This window comes from Ylistrum balloti, unplaced genomic scaffold (assembly GCF_031769215.1).
Source record: "Ylistrum balloti isolate Yb309-2 unplaced genomic scaffold, AGI_CSIRO_Ybal_v1 Utg369614, whole genome shotgun sequence".
In the NCBI taxonomy this organism is placed as follows: domain Eukaryota; kingdom Metazoa; phylum Mollusca; class Bivalvia; order Pectinida; family Pectinidae; genus Ylistrum; species Ylistrum balloti.
In genome coordinates this window covers 1,429,842-1,450,224 of record NW_026781888.1, presented here as the reverse complement: position 1 = coordinate 1,450,224, position 20,383 = coordinate 1,429,842, and the positions used below count along the sequence as shown (strand labels likewise).

Here is a 20,383-nt window from a genome sequence, read left to right as displayed (position 1 = left end):
CTTACATTTCAGCAAATTCCAACTCGGAAATTCTTCATAACATGACCACATGTAAACACTATGTAAATTTCACTTCCTGTAAAGCTAGTTTTTGGTGCGTAGACACAGATTCGAGACTGCCCAAATAGTAATCTCCAACACCAAGCTAAAATGTTATCCTGGAAAAAAATGAAACCCCACATTGTCCACTTTAACATGACAGGACCAATTTTAGCAAGGATTTTTTTTTCATTTTTAATTAAAACCTTTATAATGGGGTAATCTAATGAGCAAAAAAATCACCCATGGCCACACCGAGAAACTGTGTACTGCTACCTAATGAATTGAGTCTTGTCTGAATCGACTCGTTCTACTTCTAGGCGTTGTCTCACCAACGAAACAGGTATCGACTTTGACCTTTAATAGTTATCGCCCTTGTTCTTAGATAGGTTGGTTGGTGACAGGTTTTCCGTCTCCTTGACTCTTCCTATTTCCACCAACGTCTGTGGCAAAATGTATAATAAAAATTAGTAGGGCCTACATGGAGGACTTCTTAGATATAAGAAAAAAATATTATTTTCAGGGTGAATGTGTTGAATGATTCCAATGTCTCCAAAACTTTTTTATTACCAAATCCTTTTAACTTCGACTAGGTAGACCTTATCAGAGATAATTCTTTTCGGATAAAGCCAAATCAATGAAAAAGTATTCCCGTTATCAAAATATTGACGTCTTTGTTGAAACTGCAAGTTTTCCAAGAACAAAGCCACAGGGAAATTAAAGTATATAATTCTGTAATGAAATGTCAGGTTTCAATCAAAATAAACGAATGGAAATTGGTAATGATTTTTTTTTTAGGTTTTCGAGACATGCATTACCCAAACTCATACCTAATGTTTTGTGGAAGCTAGCGCTCCAGTTTCCACAACAACGAAAATATATACGATACATACTACCCCAACTTCAGCTTATGAGCAATATGCCGAAGTGTGGAATGCAAAAGGTAACTTCGAATTTTCTCAGATTTTTAACAAGTGAGGGCTTCGTTAAACCGCCATAAATTAGGGTACTTTAATGTACACAAAGCTGAAATAACGACAGTTGTCTGGCCGTTCTTTTATATCATATGTGCTCTCTCCGAATAGCTATAGTGTCTCTAATTCTGCGTTTGCATGAAATTCTACTGTCCGTAGAGGAATGTTATTACAAACTCTTTTGTTTAATTTAGCCTACAAGTGTTCGATTGGGGACAATTCAGCTCTTTTTGCAGGTTAATCAATAGTAACGATGTTCTTGGTTGTAACGCTCCCAACTCTATCGGGCTCCAAAACTAAAGCGTCTGCAAGACGCTGTCATCGAAGCTGATACACCCGTTGACGACCATCTTTCCGAAATAACGCAAATCGAGATTATTGATGTTGCTACGTTACACGTGGACGTCCAGATCTCGGTCTGTCATCAATTATTCTCATGGCGTTGACCAACTTTTAGTCGATTTGTGAACTGCGTATTGAATATGGGGAAAGACCTATATCATTTACATCACAATTTATTCCAGAATGTCTTTAATGTTTCTCTCATTTCGGGAATCCGGAAAGAGTATACGATAGGATTACAGACGGAATTCAAACACCTTACGACAAAAAGAACATGCTGAGTTCTCGATAAGTAAAATAAACACAAGAAAAAGCAAAGAAAAATAAAAATGACACAAGAAAATACCAATAATATAAAAATGTGTGTTTACAATGTTGACACAAGAAATTCACTGGAGGATAAACAGTTAATTATGGGTTAAACGTTTTATAGGTAAGACAATAGGATAAGAATCTGCTAAAATATTGAATAGACTTAATATAGTTCTTTAGAGAATTTTATTATGAAATCTGATTATCCATGCTCCATGAGGTGATAGCTGAGGGAACGTTTAAAGGAGGCAAAACGTGTTGCCGTCCTTACCTCATTTGGCAAATTGTTCCAGAGTTGGCTTCCTGCAACTACAAAATTATTGCCATAAAACTTGGAACGATGTTTAGGAATATGTAAAATATTGCTATGGCTTGATCTTGTGCATCTGGTATGGATATCAGACTTTAAGTTAAACAAACTACAAAAATAATCTGGAACAAGATGATGGACACATTTGTATACCATTGAACCTGTCCTGTAACGATAAAAATCAGCTAAAGACAATCAGTTTAAAACACAAGACAAATCAGCAGATGGAGTGTCATATCGTACATCTAAAATCACCCTTGCTGCCTGCTTTGGAGTTTGTGAAGCTTTTGTGACAGATGTTTTGAACATCCTCTCCAGACTGTTGAACAATACAGGAAGTGGGCTGACGTTTCCTTATTATGGTTCTGGGAATGATTGACAGTGCTCGGGTTGATGCGGCGTCTAGACAATTTATGTTTCTAAATAAATCTGATGATTGTGGCTATACACAAGATAATAAACAGTTTTAAACAGATGGTAATTGTTACAAAAACATAATGACGTTTGGCTTGTCTTTTTGAAACAACACTCTCAAATTACAGATTGAAATGTCGTGTTGTGAGTTTTTAAACACGAGAAATGGTATTACACAAAGTATCAAAGTGATAAGAAAAGTGACCAGAAGACACTTGAGGAGAAATAACGAGTTCTTTGTTATCGATTTCCATGCTGTATAATGGCACGTAAGGACACGGTCAAGGCAAATGGCGGCAACTTGAGTCATAGAATCTATCAACATGACAGTGAAGAATACTAACCGTTCCCAACAGTCCCATTAGATAGTGACGTCACCAGTAGTCGTGACCAAAAAGGCTATCCCCAATCCGCCATCTGTCAGGCTTAAGCTAAGAAGCGGAATCAGGCGAAATTGGAAGCTTCAACTTTTGTGACAAAAGAATTATTGATGGTTTGTTGACGATGACGATGAAAACAGTTCACTGGTCGTATTAAAAACATTGAATATACTATTGTGAACTATAGTTATATCGTCCTTAGTCCTTAAGTAGACAGTGTTAGAAAGCCAAACATTAAGACACAATATTCAGTAAACACTATATCATGTTGTTATGACGCATGGAATGTAATGAAGCCTCATTACAGCCGTTAAACATCTCCACCAGCCCATCTTAACCAGAGGAATGTATACTCATTCAATCATTCCGAGAAACAGCAAAATACTCTCCAAAGTGCCTAATAATGCATTACTAACATCAGTTGTCTTAGCAAATTAGGTTTACAATATTGATTTGTAAAAAAATGTATTTGTCACGTAGGTCGAATGTCTGAAACAGTAATTTAAACTTCTTTCCCTATTAGATAGACATTATCAGATAGACATATATCGATTCGTACGTAATGTTTTCCTCAATAAGACGTGACTTATCTATGACGTTGCAATTGTGTTGGTTCACTTGTGCCTTATGATATATGTGACATAACCGTATGATGTGATAATATTAATTGTCTTGCGTTCAAATTTAGATTAAACCGTAAGAAATTATTACCTTGAATATCAGAATTCAACATAATTCAGCTCCCAGTAAACGGTTTTTGAAATTTGAACTTTTAGCACCGATATACCTTAATGCTGCAAATAATCAAATAAGATATATGAGTTATTCGTATTTATATAACATTGAGTGTATATCCTAACGTACTGCGTAATGAAAACTTCCTGCGGGGAAAAAATCACTATATACTGAAAAAAAAATAGAATTTGACAAATGTAGAATTATAGATTTGCGGTGAACTGATCAAAACCAGATCACAGACTGAATACATCCAAAAATTAGTTTCAAATTACTAACTAATTCACATAAAATGACAAAATGCCTTATCTCATACTAAGGTATAGGGAATAAAGATCATGAACCGGCGAAACTATATATAATTATTTGCAAAAGCGTGTCAGCTGATATATGACAAAACGAATCTTATTGTAACTTTGTTAAACATACTGGAAATATTCAGGTAGATTAAACCGTATCGTGATTTGATAATCTGACAAAAGACACAGATCAGCTAATACACGTATTTATTTTTTTACGATTTGTCAATCATGTACCCAAATTCGTGGAAGAAATTAAAAAAGATTTAATCCATCACATATAAACGTGAAAGCAATTATTTATGTCGGGAATGTATCGACCCAAAACCACACAAATTACTGACTACGTTTCCCGGGTATATTTTTCTACACTTGGAAGGATCTTAAGGAGAGACTCTTACGCCGATGTTCACTATACTTATATCTTGTCGTTAAGCACTGTTATCTTTTTCGGTTTCCCCAGTAAATTTGTTACGTTTGCCTGTTGTTGTTGAGTTGGTGAATAACATAGATTCCTATTTATCTAGGATCCATTAGATAAATATTCAACATTTCGTCCCACAATTAAACAATCCTGGGGAATGATATGGCATAATATGAATTTCCTTAAAGTGACAGACAATGGATTGGTGAAGATTTTGTCTCTCGACTAGTACTAAGCTTTCTAACGCACTGCGCCTCACAACGTATTAACGAATATTTACCTAGAAGAAGAACGCTATGTGTTGGGACCACTGCCTTGGAGAGATCAAATTCAGTTGGAATGAAAATATCTACGTTTGACATCAGTACTTTATCATTTCTGTTTATGACCGGTAAGAGAGGCGATATAATGTGATTAAGCGTGTTGTAACGCTATGGTGTTGTAAATTGTTCAAAAGATACAAGCAAGTAGCACATTTTAACATAAATTTAGAGTCAGCACGGCAGTGTCAAGGATAAGCTAAACTGTATTCTGCAACTGTTTCGTCCTCCTAAGTCAGCGATGATTCGCACGGGCCGTAGGATTGAAACCTACGAGGCGACTGACAAAATCTCGAAAAGTCCAGATAGGGAGATGTACTGGTACCACAGATAAATAAATTTCGTAATTTTCACATATCAGGTTATTTCCATTGTGGTTGTAGCGTAAAATATCATTTTTAATTTCATATATACCTAGCTGTTGAAAGGACGTTAAACCCCACACCAACATGAATAGTATATTCGGAAGTCATTTTAACATATTGCCCGTATACATACAAACTATTTTGTTCGCTATAACATCAATATTAGTAAAAGTCTTGTTACTAAACTTAAGAGTACAATAATCTCGTTACAGACTAAACGGACCTTAACATTTTAACAATACCATAAAGTAATTCTGACTGTAGTAGTGTATAAGTATATATTTTATATCGCGATATTATGACATTGTTTGGCCTATTTTATACTCGTTATTTTCACTTGTTGTTCCGTCGCGTTGTTCTTTATTTGTTCTAATTTTGGAATGTGACACTACATGAATTGGCTAAGATTTACATAGCAGGTGTCATCGAAGAAGAAGAAGACACATACTCTTCAGGAACACCTGGTCTCATTCTTCTTGTTCTTGGAATGGGGTATCTATGTAAACATTCGTTTAGATTTTGTCCTAATTATATTGAATTTGAGATTGAATTCAGATTTTGTTGAATGTCGGTATTTTCTTTTCCCTGTTCTCGTTATTGGCGCGATCACCTAAAGATTACCTTGTTTGAATATGTGCTGTGTAAGGGGATATAAAGTAATCACTTTGTCTGTCGTGCGTCCGTCCGCTCGTTCAAAGATTGTGTACAATGTATGACAAGAACTATTGGAAATAATCTGTCAGTTCAAAGTTACGGCGGTTTGAAATCGATTTCTTCTGAATATTAGTGACCAATTAATGCATGTATTCATTTCTAGGAATAAAAAAAACCATAGAACTTGCCATAGCAATTGCCGAAGGTCACGATTGTTGTTGCAGCAAGAGGTTAGTGACAAAATTATTATTCTGTGTTTTTAGATCAAGCTGTTTAATCTCACGAAACATCACGCGATATATATCTGATTAAGAACAGCTTATGATGGCCATTAGATTTTTATACGTAAGATACCTGTACTAGTATTGATAGATATAGCTCTGATATAACCAGGTCTCCTATCTACCGATCATAAATTCACATCATAAACTGATAAGCTGTAAAAGGCAGCCATTGAATTGACGACATAATAATATCATAAGGAAATATGACATTCTGTAGTGCGATATGGATTTGGAGGTGATTGATGCTCGTCAGTAAACAGGTGGTTGTTAAGAAAGCACAAAAGACAAAAAATGAATATAACCTTTAATTAAAAAATCAGAAACAGACACAGCAGAGCATAAATTCAGTAGCCAAGGAAGTGACTGAAGAAAATACAAAGTAACCGAAAGAAAAGTCAAAATGCAGATTGAGAGACGAACTAGCTCCATAATTCAATTCAATTATAATTCAATACATGATCTTAATGCCGCGAGGAACAGGCTCAGTCACAATTACAATTTTACATTATCTTGATTCTGCGAGTACCAAATTATTTCATGAATACAATTTTTGATACAAGACGCAAGATAGTCTATTGAATTATTAAGTGTATATGACAAGTCTTCAACAACGATACAACAATACTTCTTTATGGAGATTTAACCATCCATGTACTACAACGTGTTCGCAAAACATCAAAGAATGAAATTAAAAACTGACGTAATATCCGAATTCTGAATACTTTCTTTTCTTAAAATCTGTCTTATGTAATCTATTGGCTTTCCTATTTCCATAGAAGATTTCCTGTTTATTTGACAATTTTAAACGTGTACAATTTACTATTTGTGTTGAATCAGAAGGATTAACATCATCAGAATTAACTGCTGATTTCATTAACAAACAATACAATTTGGATGGCGAGATTCATCATTAAAACTTTATGAAGTCTTCTGTTTCAATCAGAGTGCACTCCCACGGGTCACAGAAAAGAATATTTGCACACCAGGTGGTGTCACAGTTCACCAGGCTCGTACGGACTTGGTACCACCTCCATCAGATACTGAACTAATCTGGTCACGGATTCTGTTTATTGAAATACATGAATAATTATTCCACAGAGATGGTATTGTTTTAATCTCAAAACAAAATGGATGCGAATTAACACCTAGAATGGCACCTATGTACCTCCATATCTTAATTCAATAAAGATGAAACAGAATGATATATTTGTTGAGTTTTACCTGAGACATATCAATTACCATGTGGTCAGATGTACGTGATTATCGTTATAAATAGAATAGGTTCAGACACCATGGTGACAAGGGACAAGGCGAAATAATTCCTGTTTAATGTAACAATGACATAGCAACCAATACGATATATAAAACAGATCTATATATCATATATATGCTATATAGTCATGCGTAAATAGCAATAATTAATTTTAATGTATGACCACATGTTCATTATTCATCATATTTCTAGTAGAAAGAGTTTTACACCGACGAATATCTGACAATGACTTTTATTGTTTTTGGAAACATGACAAGTCTTCAACTTTCAAAATTTAATTTATTTAGTCTACATAACAAACACATTAATAATTATTACCGAAATATATTAAATAATCAAAACTTACAGTAAAATGTTAAATATAAAAGATGGAAAAATATTTGTTGATAACACTTACCGAAACAGCCTCGATCTGTACGGCAGTGTGCGAAAGGTATATATAATATCAGTCCTCCCAACATAAATAGGAATGCATACAGGAACTCAACGGTAGGATTCTGGATGATCGGTGCTACCACTAAGTACATCGAACACACTATGAAAATCAGTGGAAACAAAATGAAGATCTGAAAGTAAACAACGAATTTGTATAAGGTGAAGCTGACTTTCATTAATATCAAAGCCCAATTCTCATAAACTCCTCACTAAGACAGTAACGTGGATTTATAACAAGCGTGGAGTGCGTCCCTGCTAAAGACAGACAGATTTAATTGGTATTCACATCGCAGTAACATCCGAATACGAAATAAAAATACACCATTTCTTGATGAACTGGGCAGGGTATACATGTATCTGTATAAGCCCATTCTCGCATTATTTTGGGTTTTTATATATATAGATCATCGTGATATTTCCGCCGTCACTCTATGCTATTAATAACACACCTACTCTTATGTGTGATTTTGAACATTTGTTTAATAAATTGCAAAAATGAAAAAGATTTAAAGAACTTTTTTTGATCATATTACTTTAATAGGACGATGCGAGTTCTTCATGGTAAATCTCAATACCACCAACGCCAAAACTGTAAGGGTATAAAATAGCCAGGCTGCGAAACTGAAAAAGTTGATAAGGCTCCGAATTTCACCAAATGTCATAAACAACAAGGCCAGTATTGTCTGTAGAAAACAAAAACAAACAACATAAATGGGGACAGAAAGTGAAATTGTTTCAAAAAATAGGCTATTAGTCCTGGAGAAAACAGCTGTTGTGCGGTTTGGTTCATCCTTTGGTATATCTGTAGCTATCTTTATATTGTGTTAAAAGGTGTTGCTCACTTCTATGCCTTCTGTATAATTTAAAATGCTTAATTCTTTCTTTTTTTCTCCTGATAATGATTGGTTCGTTTTATGGTATCTATTGAATCCTGAATTTACCGTCTATAATTCTTTCAAAAACATCACTTTCCTATAACCGTAGTGATAAGACATGATATCAGGTCGATAAGTCACAGAGCACGCCTCTAGTGCTAAATTTTGATTTAAAGAAATATTTCATATTATAGGGACCTTACTATCAACAATAAGCTATTATTATCTTAAAACAACGAAGTGAAACTAATCTAACTGTATCAATATTATGTGTATTTCAATATAAACAATGAAAATGAATCCAAACTTTTCTTGAAATGAATTCTGTAAACTATCTATAGGTTATCACTAATCATTAGTTAGTAGTGTTGATTTATGGCACGTTTCACATTTTCGAGCAATGTCAAATATGATTATTCATTCAACAAAGCAACAGTATATTGTAAATGATAGCATTGATTTCAGGTAAAAAGGATTTCCATGCTATTTTTGTATATATCTTTAGTGAATTTTTTGTGAAATTACATTTATCTACATTTCTTTGTTTCGGATTCGTAACGCCAATAATATTCAAAATCAAGGTAACTTTCGTTGATAATCTGGGTTCTCAGTACTGTTCCTGTCATACTTTGCATCATTTGTCAGGGTCAAAATGCATCATTGATGCCAAGAGGAATTGCCATCTGGACTAAATGTATCGTTATCGATGTGATACTGTCACAAATTGCTGTTATTAATTGATCAAACATCGCGTTACATTTCAAATAAATTAGAATTTAGAATATATCCCTGTGATAAGAATTTTACAAATTTGTTTTATTTTTGTCACCAGACTTACCGTTAACATGATGCTGGGTATTGGAGTATACCTTTTACAACTGACGTAGGACAAAACCTCAGGGAATTGTTTTTCTCTGGCAGCAGCGTACAGTATCCTGTATAAGTATGAAATCCTACCGTAAGTGATATGTCAATATTGTTCGTAAAAACAAAACATGTTTTGTTTTCATTTTTGCTAGAAGTTGGTAAGTTGTAAGCTACAACAACAAAATGGATTATTTTTTTTTCTTAAAATGGTATGTAAAGCAAAGGATCAATATTATCATTGCTTTCATGAAATGTGTTCCGACTGTAATGTATTTCGGATACTTACTGCAGTGATCCATAATGTAACAGTAGGATTTTTAACGACGTCACTGAACTACACGCTTTACAGAAACACACAAGATGGCACCAGTGTGAAAACATCGATTGTCGATCGCTGAGCAGAATGAGTGATTCCTATATGTTTCCTACAGTTCCAATGAACGGCAGAGATATTGGTAACGACTCCTGCATTACAGGTATCCAGTTAAATTGCCATTTGGTTGATGCACTTTCTGATTATTGACAAAACTGTATTAACTCTTCAACTGATATATATTGTGTATATGTATATATACTCAACAAAAAAAGGAAAGGTTAAAATGTTTCCTTGGCGAATACCTGTAAATGAGTGAAAACAAAATGAAGTTTGAGATATATAAGAAAATGGTAATGTTGTACATTACAAATACCAAGGGGGTTAACAAAATCATTCAAGCGTGAAAGTCTGTATTAGCGAAAGAGCTGCACGAGGTTTTCTGCGACTAACTTGTATCTTCGCTTGAATTTCATAAACATTCAAACTGACAACTGTTCCTTAGATCCTTAGGACTTAGAAATCACCTAATCTTGCTATCTATCAACTTTATCATTATGTCCCGGCTGCCACAAGTACAGAGAGAAAGGGCTGTAGGCAGGATCCAGGCTGGGGAGTCTCGCCGTCGAGTTGCACGGCATTTTGGTTGCAGTGTTAAGACAATTTGCCAGTTGGTAAGTCGTTTAAACCAAACTGGGTCAACATCCGATCGTCCCCGAAGCGGCCGACTCCGTAAAACGATCGCCAGGGATGGCCGTCGTATACGATTGATACACTTTCGCAATCGATTCGTAACCGCAGTAGAGACTACAAGGACATTGTTTGGGCGTCGTGTGTCTCCCCAAACAGTCCGCAACAGGTTGAGGGCCTACCAATTGAAAGCGCGGCGTCCCTACACTGGACGTCACCGTAATAATCAGCGTAACTGGACCCGTGTTCACCGTCGTTGGGCCTTACGACAATGGAACAATGTTCTGTTTTCAGATGAGTCCAGGTTTTGTCTGCAACACGGTGACGGAAGGCGCAGAGTGTGGAGGCGACGAGAGGAGCGTTTTGCGAACTGCTGCGTCGCAGAACGGGACCGTTTGGCGGCGGAAGTGTAATGGTTTGGGGTGGTATTTGTGGGGGGACTCGTACCAGGCTTGTTGTGTTAAATGGGAATTTAACCGGCATTCGATATCGGGACGAAATCTTAAGACCAGTGGTTCTGCCATTCTTAAGACGCCATGGCGTTGGCGCCATTTTTCAACAAGATAACGCACCAGCGCACACTAGTCACGTCAGCAGAACTTTCTTGCAGCAGAATAACGTACAGGTGTTAGATTGGCCATCTAAATCACCTGATTTGTCACCGATTGAGCATGTATGGGACGTTCTTGGGCGACGCGTGAGAGAACGTCAAAATCAGCCGTCAAACTTGCAGGAGCTGGCCCAAGCCTTGATCGCTGAATGGAACAACATCTCTCCTCGAATTAACCGCCGGTTTACGAGTTCCGTGCGACGACGCTGCAATGCTGTTTACTTCGCAAACGGTGACCATATCAGTTACTAATGGTGTTACCTTTGAAATTGACCCCAACGTCCTTTACAGTCGAATAAAATCAACTGAACGCAAAGTTTTATAATGAACCATGACTGTAGTTTTATCAGAATTGATCAATTATTTTATTCGTACATGATTGGTAAGGATTTATGAAGGGGTTAATTAATTAATCACAGAATAAAGTAGTGTTACCTTTCTTTTTTTGTTTAGTATATGTTGCAGTTATGCGAAACATACAGCAAAAATGGAGGTTCATATTCTCGTCGACATAGAGTAAAGTTGTCATGTTTTCAAGACGAAAGAGAATTGCTGTAGGTAAAACCCTATGTCTCTATAACTGCCCCCTTCCGGAAGTTAACGACGTAACACACGTTGGATTACTGTTGAATAATAAATTTAATAGTTTTGAACACACTATTCGTACGTGTAACAAGCTTCGTAGTGGACCAATGAGTTTGATTCGCTCGGGCTGTCACCCTAGTGTTTTAAACCCTCTTACTACTGCTAAAGTGATTAAGACAAAAGTATATGTTTCAGCCTTATATGGCTGTGAACTTTGGAATCTTACAAACACAGAAGTATTAATGCTAGAAAGGGCACAGCATGTTATTGTCAAATCAGTTCAAGGATTTGAGATTCGAACAAGAACCGATATGTGTACCAGCCTTCTGGGTTGGACGAATATAGAAGGGTTTATAGATACTTGAAAGTTGCTATTTTTCGGTAGGCTTTGTAGATTAGATAATAAGACACTATCGTCTGTTATACTGTTAACGAGATTTTTTTATTGTAAATCTGTTTGAAGAAAATAATTGTTTTGTATGTGATATAATGAGAATTTTAAGGAAATACAATATATTAGAACCAGTTTTAGAGTGTTTAAATGAAGGGAAGTTTCCACTTAAATCACGCTGGAGGGTTCAGGTAAAACATGCTGTGCATGACTACGAGGACAAAACCTGGTTAACCGATGTGTAAATTATGTGTAAAGTTCCCGGAAAACAGGGAGGCTGTTCATTATCTTATGAAATTAGTTGTGACCATGCGATGGTTAGATCATAATGAATTAGGTCATAAATATGGTCAGTTGTATAATGACTTTGCCATTCATATAGTATTACATTGTAGTTCAACTGAAAAATTAAGAGACAAATGATGGTGCGAAATTATCAATATTAGTGATATTTTGTTTAATGTATATTTGCACGCCTTAGAGGCAAGTCGATTATTTCATGTTCTGATTGGAGGAAGCTTATCTTATGACTTATGTAACTCCGACTTGGAAGAGTTCCGCACCAAGTCAGTCAGGATAATCTTTCGAGTGATAACGTCATATTACAGATGACATATTAAAAACATTTGATTAATCAAAAAGGTTCGACGTTGTCAGCCTAAACATCTACCTTATCATTGTAATTTAATATGTATAACAATATTGCAAATATTGCGATTTAATATGTATAACAATATTATAAATATTGCGACTTAATATGTATAACAAAATTGTAAATATTGCGACTTAATATGTATAACAATGTATTTATGTTGAATGTATTTGATGTTCTCTAATTATTGTTATCTTCATTGTGGAGGAACTAAAGTGTATATATTGAACGGTGTTCACAGTTAATATGTAATATACAGTAACTTGATATGATTGATGGCCCTGCTGGTTGTGACATTCAGTGTTGATCTTTCGCAAGTAGAAAATTAATTTGAAAAGAGAGGAGAAGAGGATGAGGAGGATAAGATAAAAATATGATGATATTTCCTCATTTTGACGTTATGGGAGAAATTACAGGAATATTTCTTCATCGCTATGGTTCTTTGCATGTTTGTCTTGCAATCAGTTTGCCATACGTTCACCTGGGTAGTTAAATCTCAGGTACATTAAATGAATAAATTCTGTTACTGGAGTTAATATATTTTGTTGCGTAAATCATGAACTTCTATTACATTACATAAAAGTATAATATATATTCAATGTTGGTTAATAGCATATAATGCAATAACTGTGCGTTTTGTACGTAATTAAAGTACAATGTAAATAGTTTACCTTGATCCACCAAACAAGGTCGCATTTGCTGCTCCGATTGTTGAAAACAACACAGCAACCGGCATTAGTATCCCGGCAGGTCCGAGAACTATCTCACCCCATGTCTACCAAAGTTCATCAAACAGGTACTGTAGTTATCATTATCGTTTTGGTTTGACTTAAAGATTTAAACAAAATGGATGTGTTTTTTTACTTCTAATTCATGAAATAGATTGTTGTTTTCTGTGTTGATTTTGTTTTTTCTGTGTATTTATTTATTCGAAAATAACCACCTTCATACTGTTCGCTTGAAAACAGAAATACAGCTGGACATCTGTGAAATTTGCAATTTTAACGTTTCCAATATTGTCATATGATAGTCTTTTTCTAATATCTCAACTTACGAATGCTACGGCTCTTGACTGCTGAAGTCCATCCGTTCCGAGTACAGTGAGGTACGAGACGTTAGCGAGCAGGTATACTACAATTGTGAGTGTCACCCCAAAAATATTTGCCCGCGGAAGGTTTCTAAAAGCAAATGTTAAAAGGAAAAATGAAAAAAAAAAACTATGTTGACACTATTGATTCTTACAATATGTACATTAAACAATATGTTTGATGATAATATCTTCCTACAGACTATTGGTATGGATATTAAGTGTGCTCCTCTTCTGACTGACTTATTTTCATTTACTGGATTTATCGAAGAGTTTATCAATATATGTCAGAAAGACCTTGCAACACAATCAGATATGATGACGTCTTGTCTTTAAATGAGAAGAAAGTTATTAACAACGTCTAAATAAATATCCACCAGAACAGACAAGACAGACTCTTTATCATCCGCCGCTCATCTCGATCTTTTTTCTTCGACGAAACAAACATGGCCAGCTTTCTAATAAAATGTATGTTAAATTAATGATTTCAGTTTCTCTATTGTTAACTTTCCTTTTCTGGGAAGCAACGTTCCTGTATCAGCAACATATGGCGTTTAAATATCGCAATGGTTCTATATTCAAGGGCCTCCTCCCATTACCATGAAGTCGCCAACTGACGGACAAACTTGTAACACAGGGTTTAAAAAGATGTAGGTTGATCAAAATTATGGGAAAGTTTCACGATCGTCATAGTGATCTCATTGAAGCATATTCTATTTTTTATCCTACATGAATCTGGACGTGCTTGATGCTCGTCATTTTGACGGTTGATTTCGTTATTGTATACCTTGTTCTCATTTGAGAATGTGACATTTATTACTTTGATTGTGATAAAGTTGACGTGATGGTAGTTTTTTTTTGTTTGTTTTTGTTTTTTGTTTTTTGTTTGTTTTTTTTATGTTATTTCTAACCATATATACTCACTCATTCGACGTAAATAGTTCATGCTTACTTATGTGGATGCTTCAGTTCCTCCGTCACACAATTCAGTCTATTCCTGGACAATAATGGAAAAAACTATGTACAAACATGCTCATTTACTGCTTTTTTTTTTTTTGTTTTTTTTTTAAATCTCATTGTCGTCAATATGAATAGTCCAATTGCCCTAGTATTTAAAATATTTTTTTTATAATTTTAAGGACTATCGATTTCAGTAATGAAAATCTGATAAGGACTTACTGAATCTACTCAATATGCATATGCTAATTCATATTTTTCTAAACAATAATAGGCCTGAATATATACAAAAGGATCTAGCAATCCATTAAAATGAGAAATAATACATCCGATGTGTATATGAAAATTCATTTATTTGTATTCAGATACAACAACGACATGCCAACAGAATCTATATTCAAACTCGGATTTGATGAAAACATGGCAAAGTATTAACAAAAGAAAGATTTATATGGAGACTCCGGTATAGCGTATAGCGACCATGTGTTCCTGAAGAGTAAGCGTCTTCTGCTTTATCGATGACACTTGCCATGTACACATTGGTCAAATTAAATAAATAATGACTATAAAAGCTTGTTTGAATAAATATATCTAACATTTTGTGTAATTAATTATTGTCTTTTTATAGGTTTTACTTGCATGTATTTTCATTTCCATATATAATTTCTTCAAGAATATAAAGTAACCGGTATGGTTGTTCTCATTCCTTAAGATCATGCAGCAGTGGTAGATTTTCTCATTGGGTACACTTACTTATTCTACCTCAGTAGTTCATCTAGTCCATTATTTCTTTGATATCTTCATCAACTATATATTATACTCTCTGGAATGAGGTAAGTGAGACTACCTGCTAAAGTTTATATCCCACAGGCAAGTGTCCCTATATCTCTTTACGTCTTATCAGTATGTTACCACCGCGCCACCGATCTCTCAATTTTTTTTTTAAAGTTTCATTCGTTGGTTATACAAAAGACACAAACTGTATGTACAGAATTAGGTACAGTAGAGCCCAAGAATAAATTAAACCACCTCATACTGTTCTTTTGTATTCTTTGTTAATATTGCTGCCAGTGTGACTTTGTCTATACCTACCATCCTTCATACGCCCAGAATGCGTTGTAGAATGCCAGTGCAACAGAAGAGACAGAATTTGTGGTGCCGGAGAAACCCTCCTGCATAGCCCCGGTCATACCTATGTGAATTGAGTATTGGTTTCCACAATGTTAATAAATAACATGTTAATGTTGTAAAAGCTCATATTGATGTATAATTGTACATAGATTTTACGATTAGTAAGTACACCAATATCTACATACAGAAATATTTCCGTATCGTATCGTAACAACTACGGTGATGTTTTGTCTCGATTTATTTTGTAATATTTACCTTTGAATGACATTGCTACAGTATTTATTTGTTTTTATATTTACGTGGTTCAATGTCCTGTGCACAATGGGTAATTGACAGCAAAAGCTGACAGGAAAGAAAGTAGAGATCCGGGTGCTGCAATCCGGCATCATTTTGTTCATCACTGCAGTATCTTTTGGTTTATGAACTACCAACAACGTAGGAAATAGAGAGTAACCAAACCTAATTATGGTCATATTCCTTTAAATGAGTTTAAATGATAAAAAAAATTAGTACTACAAATTGTAGAGTGTCCTAGGTATTATGAAAGTCAACCTTTCAAATTGAAAACAGCGCTTCATTGAATTTTATCTGATCCAGTTGGCAGTCATACTATCCATGAATGACAACTGAAATCAGGTCGATGCTGAATGTAAAAGATGACATACTCCTCACGGATGTGAGACGGTGAAACACAAAAATTACATTAACTTTATTGGTCGCTGTATAAAAAATACTATAAAAATTGATTGCGAATACCTCTGAATAATGAGTAACGTTATCAGAACTGATATAACAAGCTGGCACATAGACGCTTGAATAGTATATTTTGTAATACAACGTAATAGATTGTTGTTATTGTCATTCGAAGTATAACTATGAAGGTGCACGGGTTGATCTATTGAGCGAGAGCGATATGGTATTAAATATAAGTTTTTGAAACAGATGACGTAAACTGTGTGGATAGTTGATTTTATTATACAAATAGAACAAATATTGTTTAAATGAATTGAATAACAGGTATGATAAAAAATGATATTAGAACAAAAGATTAACTTGTAATCTATTATGTCATTGGTACTTACCTCGGCCGTGCCATACAAAGCCTCCAATAATTATGACACTGAGAGCGATGAGCTTGACTGCTGAGAGGAACACTTGAAGATATACTGCTTGTTTGGTGTCCCAACAATTTACGATGGCCAGGAATACTAAATACAAAATACGTATGTATAGCATAGCTTAGGGCTTGACGTGCATCAAAAAAGGAATATTTGCTTATATCAGCAAGGAATTATTCGATAATAATAAACGAAGATCAGTCAAAAGAATATGTATCTATTAAACTTATGATTGACGTATAATGTTTTGCAAGAAATACATTTTCAATTTTTATACACCAAAATTATCAGAAAAGTCGAGACATGTATTTCAACTGTAAGTGCATTTAAAAGATCTTCTCTGTTTATAACAATACATTATAACAATTAAATTTCAAAAGAACAGCATTGATCATTTAGCTGTACAATTTATATTTTCAAAAACATTTTGAATGTATGTGCTATATGTTAGGCTTGGTCTACATGATAAAAGGTAAATCCTTTCTTATCTGTATCAATCTTGTGTGCTGTTCCTGATTTATTTGACAGCATTACCATGCTTACTATGCCTTTTCAATGAAACTTTTATTTTCCGTAAGCAACTTACTCATTGTTATGACAGCTATGAGTTTAACAAGTGTTTTAGACGTTCCACAATGATCAAATAACACAACCATATATTCAGCAAAGGTGAGGATACAAATTGAGACAGCTGATGGAGTCAGCACGAAAGTCTGTGTCCACGCAAATAGAAAAGCGACGAATTTCCCTAATCCCGCCATCAGGTATTGGTACTCACTTCCTGACTTCGGTATAAGACACCCTAGTTCGCAATAACATAGTGAACCTGTTGGAACATAATTATTTTCTTAATCAAGAGGAGAAAGTATTAAAGTATATTTGATCTTTTTCCGTTTATTGTTAAAACTCAAGTTAGCCTCTTCTCCTTTGCTATTAGCTATAAACTTCTGACAAATATAAAATTCCTTAATTGAGTTAATGAGGGCATTTTATGTTGACATCTTGTCTCATATGTATAAAATTTGATAATGATTAAAATTTCATTATCAAGTCTATTACTATCATTACTAAGAATCCCAAAAATACTTCATTTGTTGAACGAAAATGGAATAGAAAGGACTTCCAGCAAAATTTGCACTTCAGGACATTCTCACATAATATGAATGATTGTTTCCATTTCTAAATTACAAAATGAACATTGGGGTTTTTCAATAATCCTGATTTGAACTTAAATGAATTTTTTGTTAAAATGTGATGGTTTATTCTGTAATGAAACCAAACAAAAAATCAATAAATAATTTAATTAATGACAAACAAAAATCGAGTATGCGTACAAAAATAACTACTTCCTTATTTCAACTTTTTTTATGATCATAAATGATATTTCAAACTATGCCTTGCTGCATCTCACATCAAGATGTATGTTTTTATCAGTGATCTAGGATAGTTTTAACGTCTTACCTAGAAGGGAAAGGATTCCCGCAAATGTCCACACAAGGAGGCAGAGTCCTACCGATCCCGTTTCAACTAACACATCTTTTGGGGTGATGAATATTCCTGAACCTAGATGTAATAAATAAATATGCACGATATGGAATTTGTCATTATAAGTGACGAAGGGTAGATCTGAAATTTACATTATATATTACGAAATAAATAGGTATTTTCAAATTTAAAGAAAATTATTTCAAACCAACCCACCAACACAGAACAACAATCTGATCACAAACATGAGGCAAATGAACACCAGCTACACCAAAAGATGTAAGAATCGAAATATATCTTAATGAAAAATATATCAAAAGAAACATGCATTGTGTCCTCTTCAGAAATTGAATTACGTACATGCCTACCAGATCAAAACACAGTCTATGTAATGAAAATACATAAAACTCACAGAGAAGGTTTAAGTGTGTCTTTCGAGTATCGCATAAATTTTTCCAATATTTACGATAGGTCGGTCGTTAAAGAACAGAAGATTGGTGTAGTGTCTGCAGGGTTGGATGGATTAGATGATATACCGGATTTAACCGAACACATGCCTGCAAGACCATTAAAGGTTTCGGCCCACATGGCACTAGCGTTTTATTTCAAACATTACTGCGCATGTCAAGTACAACTTCAATGATTTACGCACTTCAATACATTGTTTCACTTGTTTATCATTATAGATATTACTACATCTATACAACTGGAGAATCGCTGTCGATGTTGAATGTTTACCTATTTAATTTTTTTCTTCTTTTTCTATTATTTTCGCTATTCAAACGAGTGAATCAGAACAATTCACCTGCAATATTAACATGTCTATGTTGAAGTTTAGGTAGGCCTATATTTGATATATCGTTAATTATATAATTTAAAAATGCAGACTGTAAAAACGAACGGGTTGTCAATCGTTTGAGTCACACATATTTTGTTCACTACATGCAAGATAAGATACAATATAAAAACATAAACAGCGGTGCGGAACAAACTCTTACGAAAGGTCACTTTTGAATTTTATCATCACGACATCATCACATTACCTAACACAAAGCGCGGCACGAAAAAGATACGAAAGTAGACCGAACAAACAAAATAAGAAAAAAACAAAGAGTTGTTGTCGTGTTTTTATTTCAAACCATACTAACTAATCTATGGGTATCAAAGATCTTCTAGACAAAGCCGTGTTTTGTTTGTTTGTTTTATTTCTTTTTTTACAGAGTTAATTGCTGTCGGTTTTCTATTGCAGTAGTAAGTATGATATTAATCTCTTCTCGTTTTAGCTTAGTAATGTCATTAAGACTTTAAGTAAAATGATATAGGAAAGGAAATCAAATTCACTCGAAGCGTTTCTCTCAATTGTTTTGAACATGAGCATAATATACACGGAACGTATTTTTTTTCGATATTTGAGATGGCGTTTTTAAGTTTGTGAGTTTCAGGTTGCATAGCTATTCAGAAACCTTTTTATCACATAGCCATCCTAGTTTGGTCATCAAAATTAATGCTTGATATAGTTCCGTCAGACAGGACCGTACTATAACAATATTGTAATAAAAGGCATTGTAGGATTTCCCTGCCACGACAATGGAAAATGTTCAATTGGGAAATGGATGGAGATTTTATCTAAACATGTAGTATACAACCTAGATATGTTATCAAATATACTTCCGTTTCTTTGCCAATACATTTATGCTGTTTAAAATTTGTTTTATTGCCATCAATGTTAAAATGCCTATTCCAGCGCCTTCAGGATAGGATATATTAAAAGAGGAAATAGTAAATATTAAATTGGTGAATGAGTAATTGATTTAAATACGTATACAATCAAAAGCTATACCTTTATTGCCTTATCAATTCATTACTATCTGGTAAATGTGAAATACGATTCATCGACTGGAGTTAGTCTTACCGATAATTGAGCCAATGACAAATGAAATGCCACCGATAAGGCCGATATTTTTCTTCATCTTGACCTTCTCTCTTCTTATCTCCGAGGAAGTCTTTTTTTCGCCAAGGTGTCTCCGTCTTCGACCTACCTCCTCATTGTCGTCTGTGAAAA

At 34.5% G+C, this 20,383-nt stretch overlaps 1 protein-coding gene across 1 annotated transcript in view; it reads right to left on the bottom strand.

Moving 5' to 3' along the window:
* Nucleotides 1-6,844: 6,844 nt before the first annotated feature.
* LOC132547884 (b(0,+)-type amino acid transporter 1-like) overlaps nucleotides 6,845-20,383 on the bottom strand; it is a 35,559-nt gene continuing 22,020 nt past the window's right edge. Inside the window, exons 2-13 of the mRNA XM_060211693.1 lie at nucleotides 20,234-20,374; nucleotides 18,298-18,399; nucleotides 17,423-17,662; nucleotides 16,801-16,926; nucleotides 15,680-15,779; nucleotides 14,583-14,627; nucleotides 13,598-13,721; nucleotides 13,215-13,318; nucleotides 9,274-9,370; nucleotides 8,094-8,243; nucleotides 7,523-7,691; nucleotides 6,845-6,915 (exon numbers count right to left, since the gene is read on the bottom strand). Coding sequence (XP_060067676.1) covers nucleotides 6,845-6,915; nucleotides 7,523-7,691; nucleotides 8,094-8,243; nucleotides 9,274-9,370; nucleotides 13,215-13,318; nucleotides 13,598-13,721; nucleotides 14,583-14,627; nucleotides 15,680-15,779; nucleotides 16,801-16,926; nucleotides 17,423-17,662; nucleotides 18,298-18,399; nucleotides 20,234-20,374 — 1,469 coding nt within the window. The remainder of the gene's footprint in view (nucleotides 6,916-7,522; nucleotides 7,692-8,093; nucleotides 8,244-9,273; nucleotides 9,371-13,214; nucleotides 13,319-13,597; nucleotides 13,722-14,582; nucleotides 14,628-15,679; nucleotides 15,780-16,800; nucleotides 16,927-17,422; nucleotides 17,663-18,297; nucleotides 18,400-20,233; nucleotides 20,375-20,383) is intronic.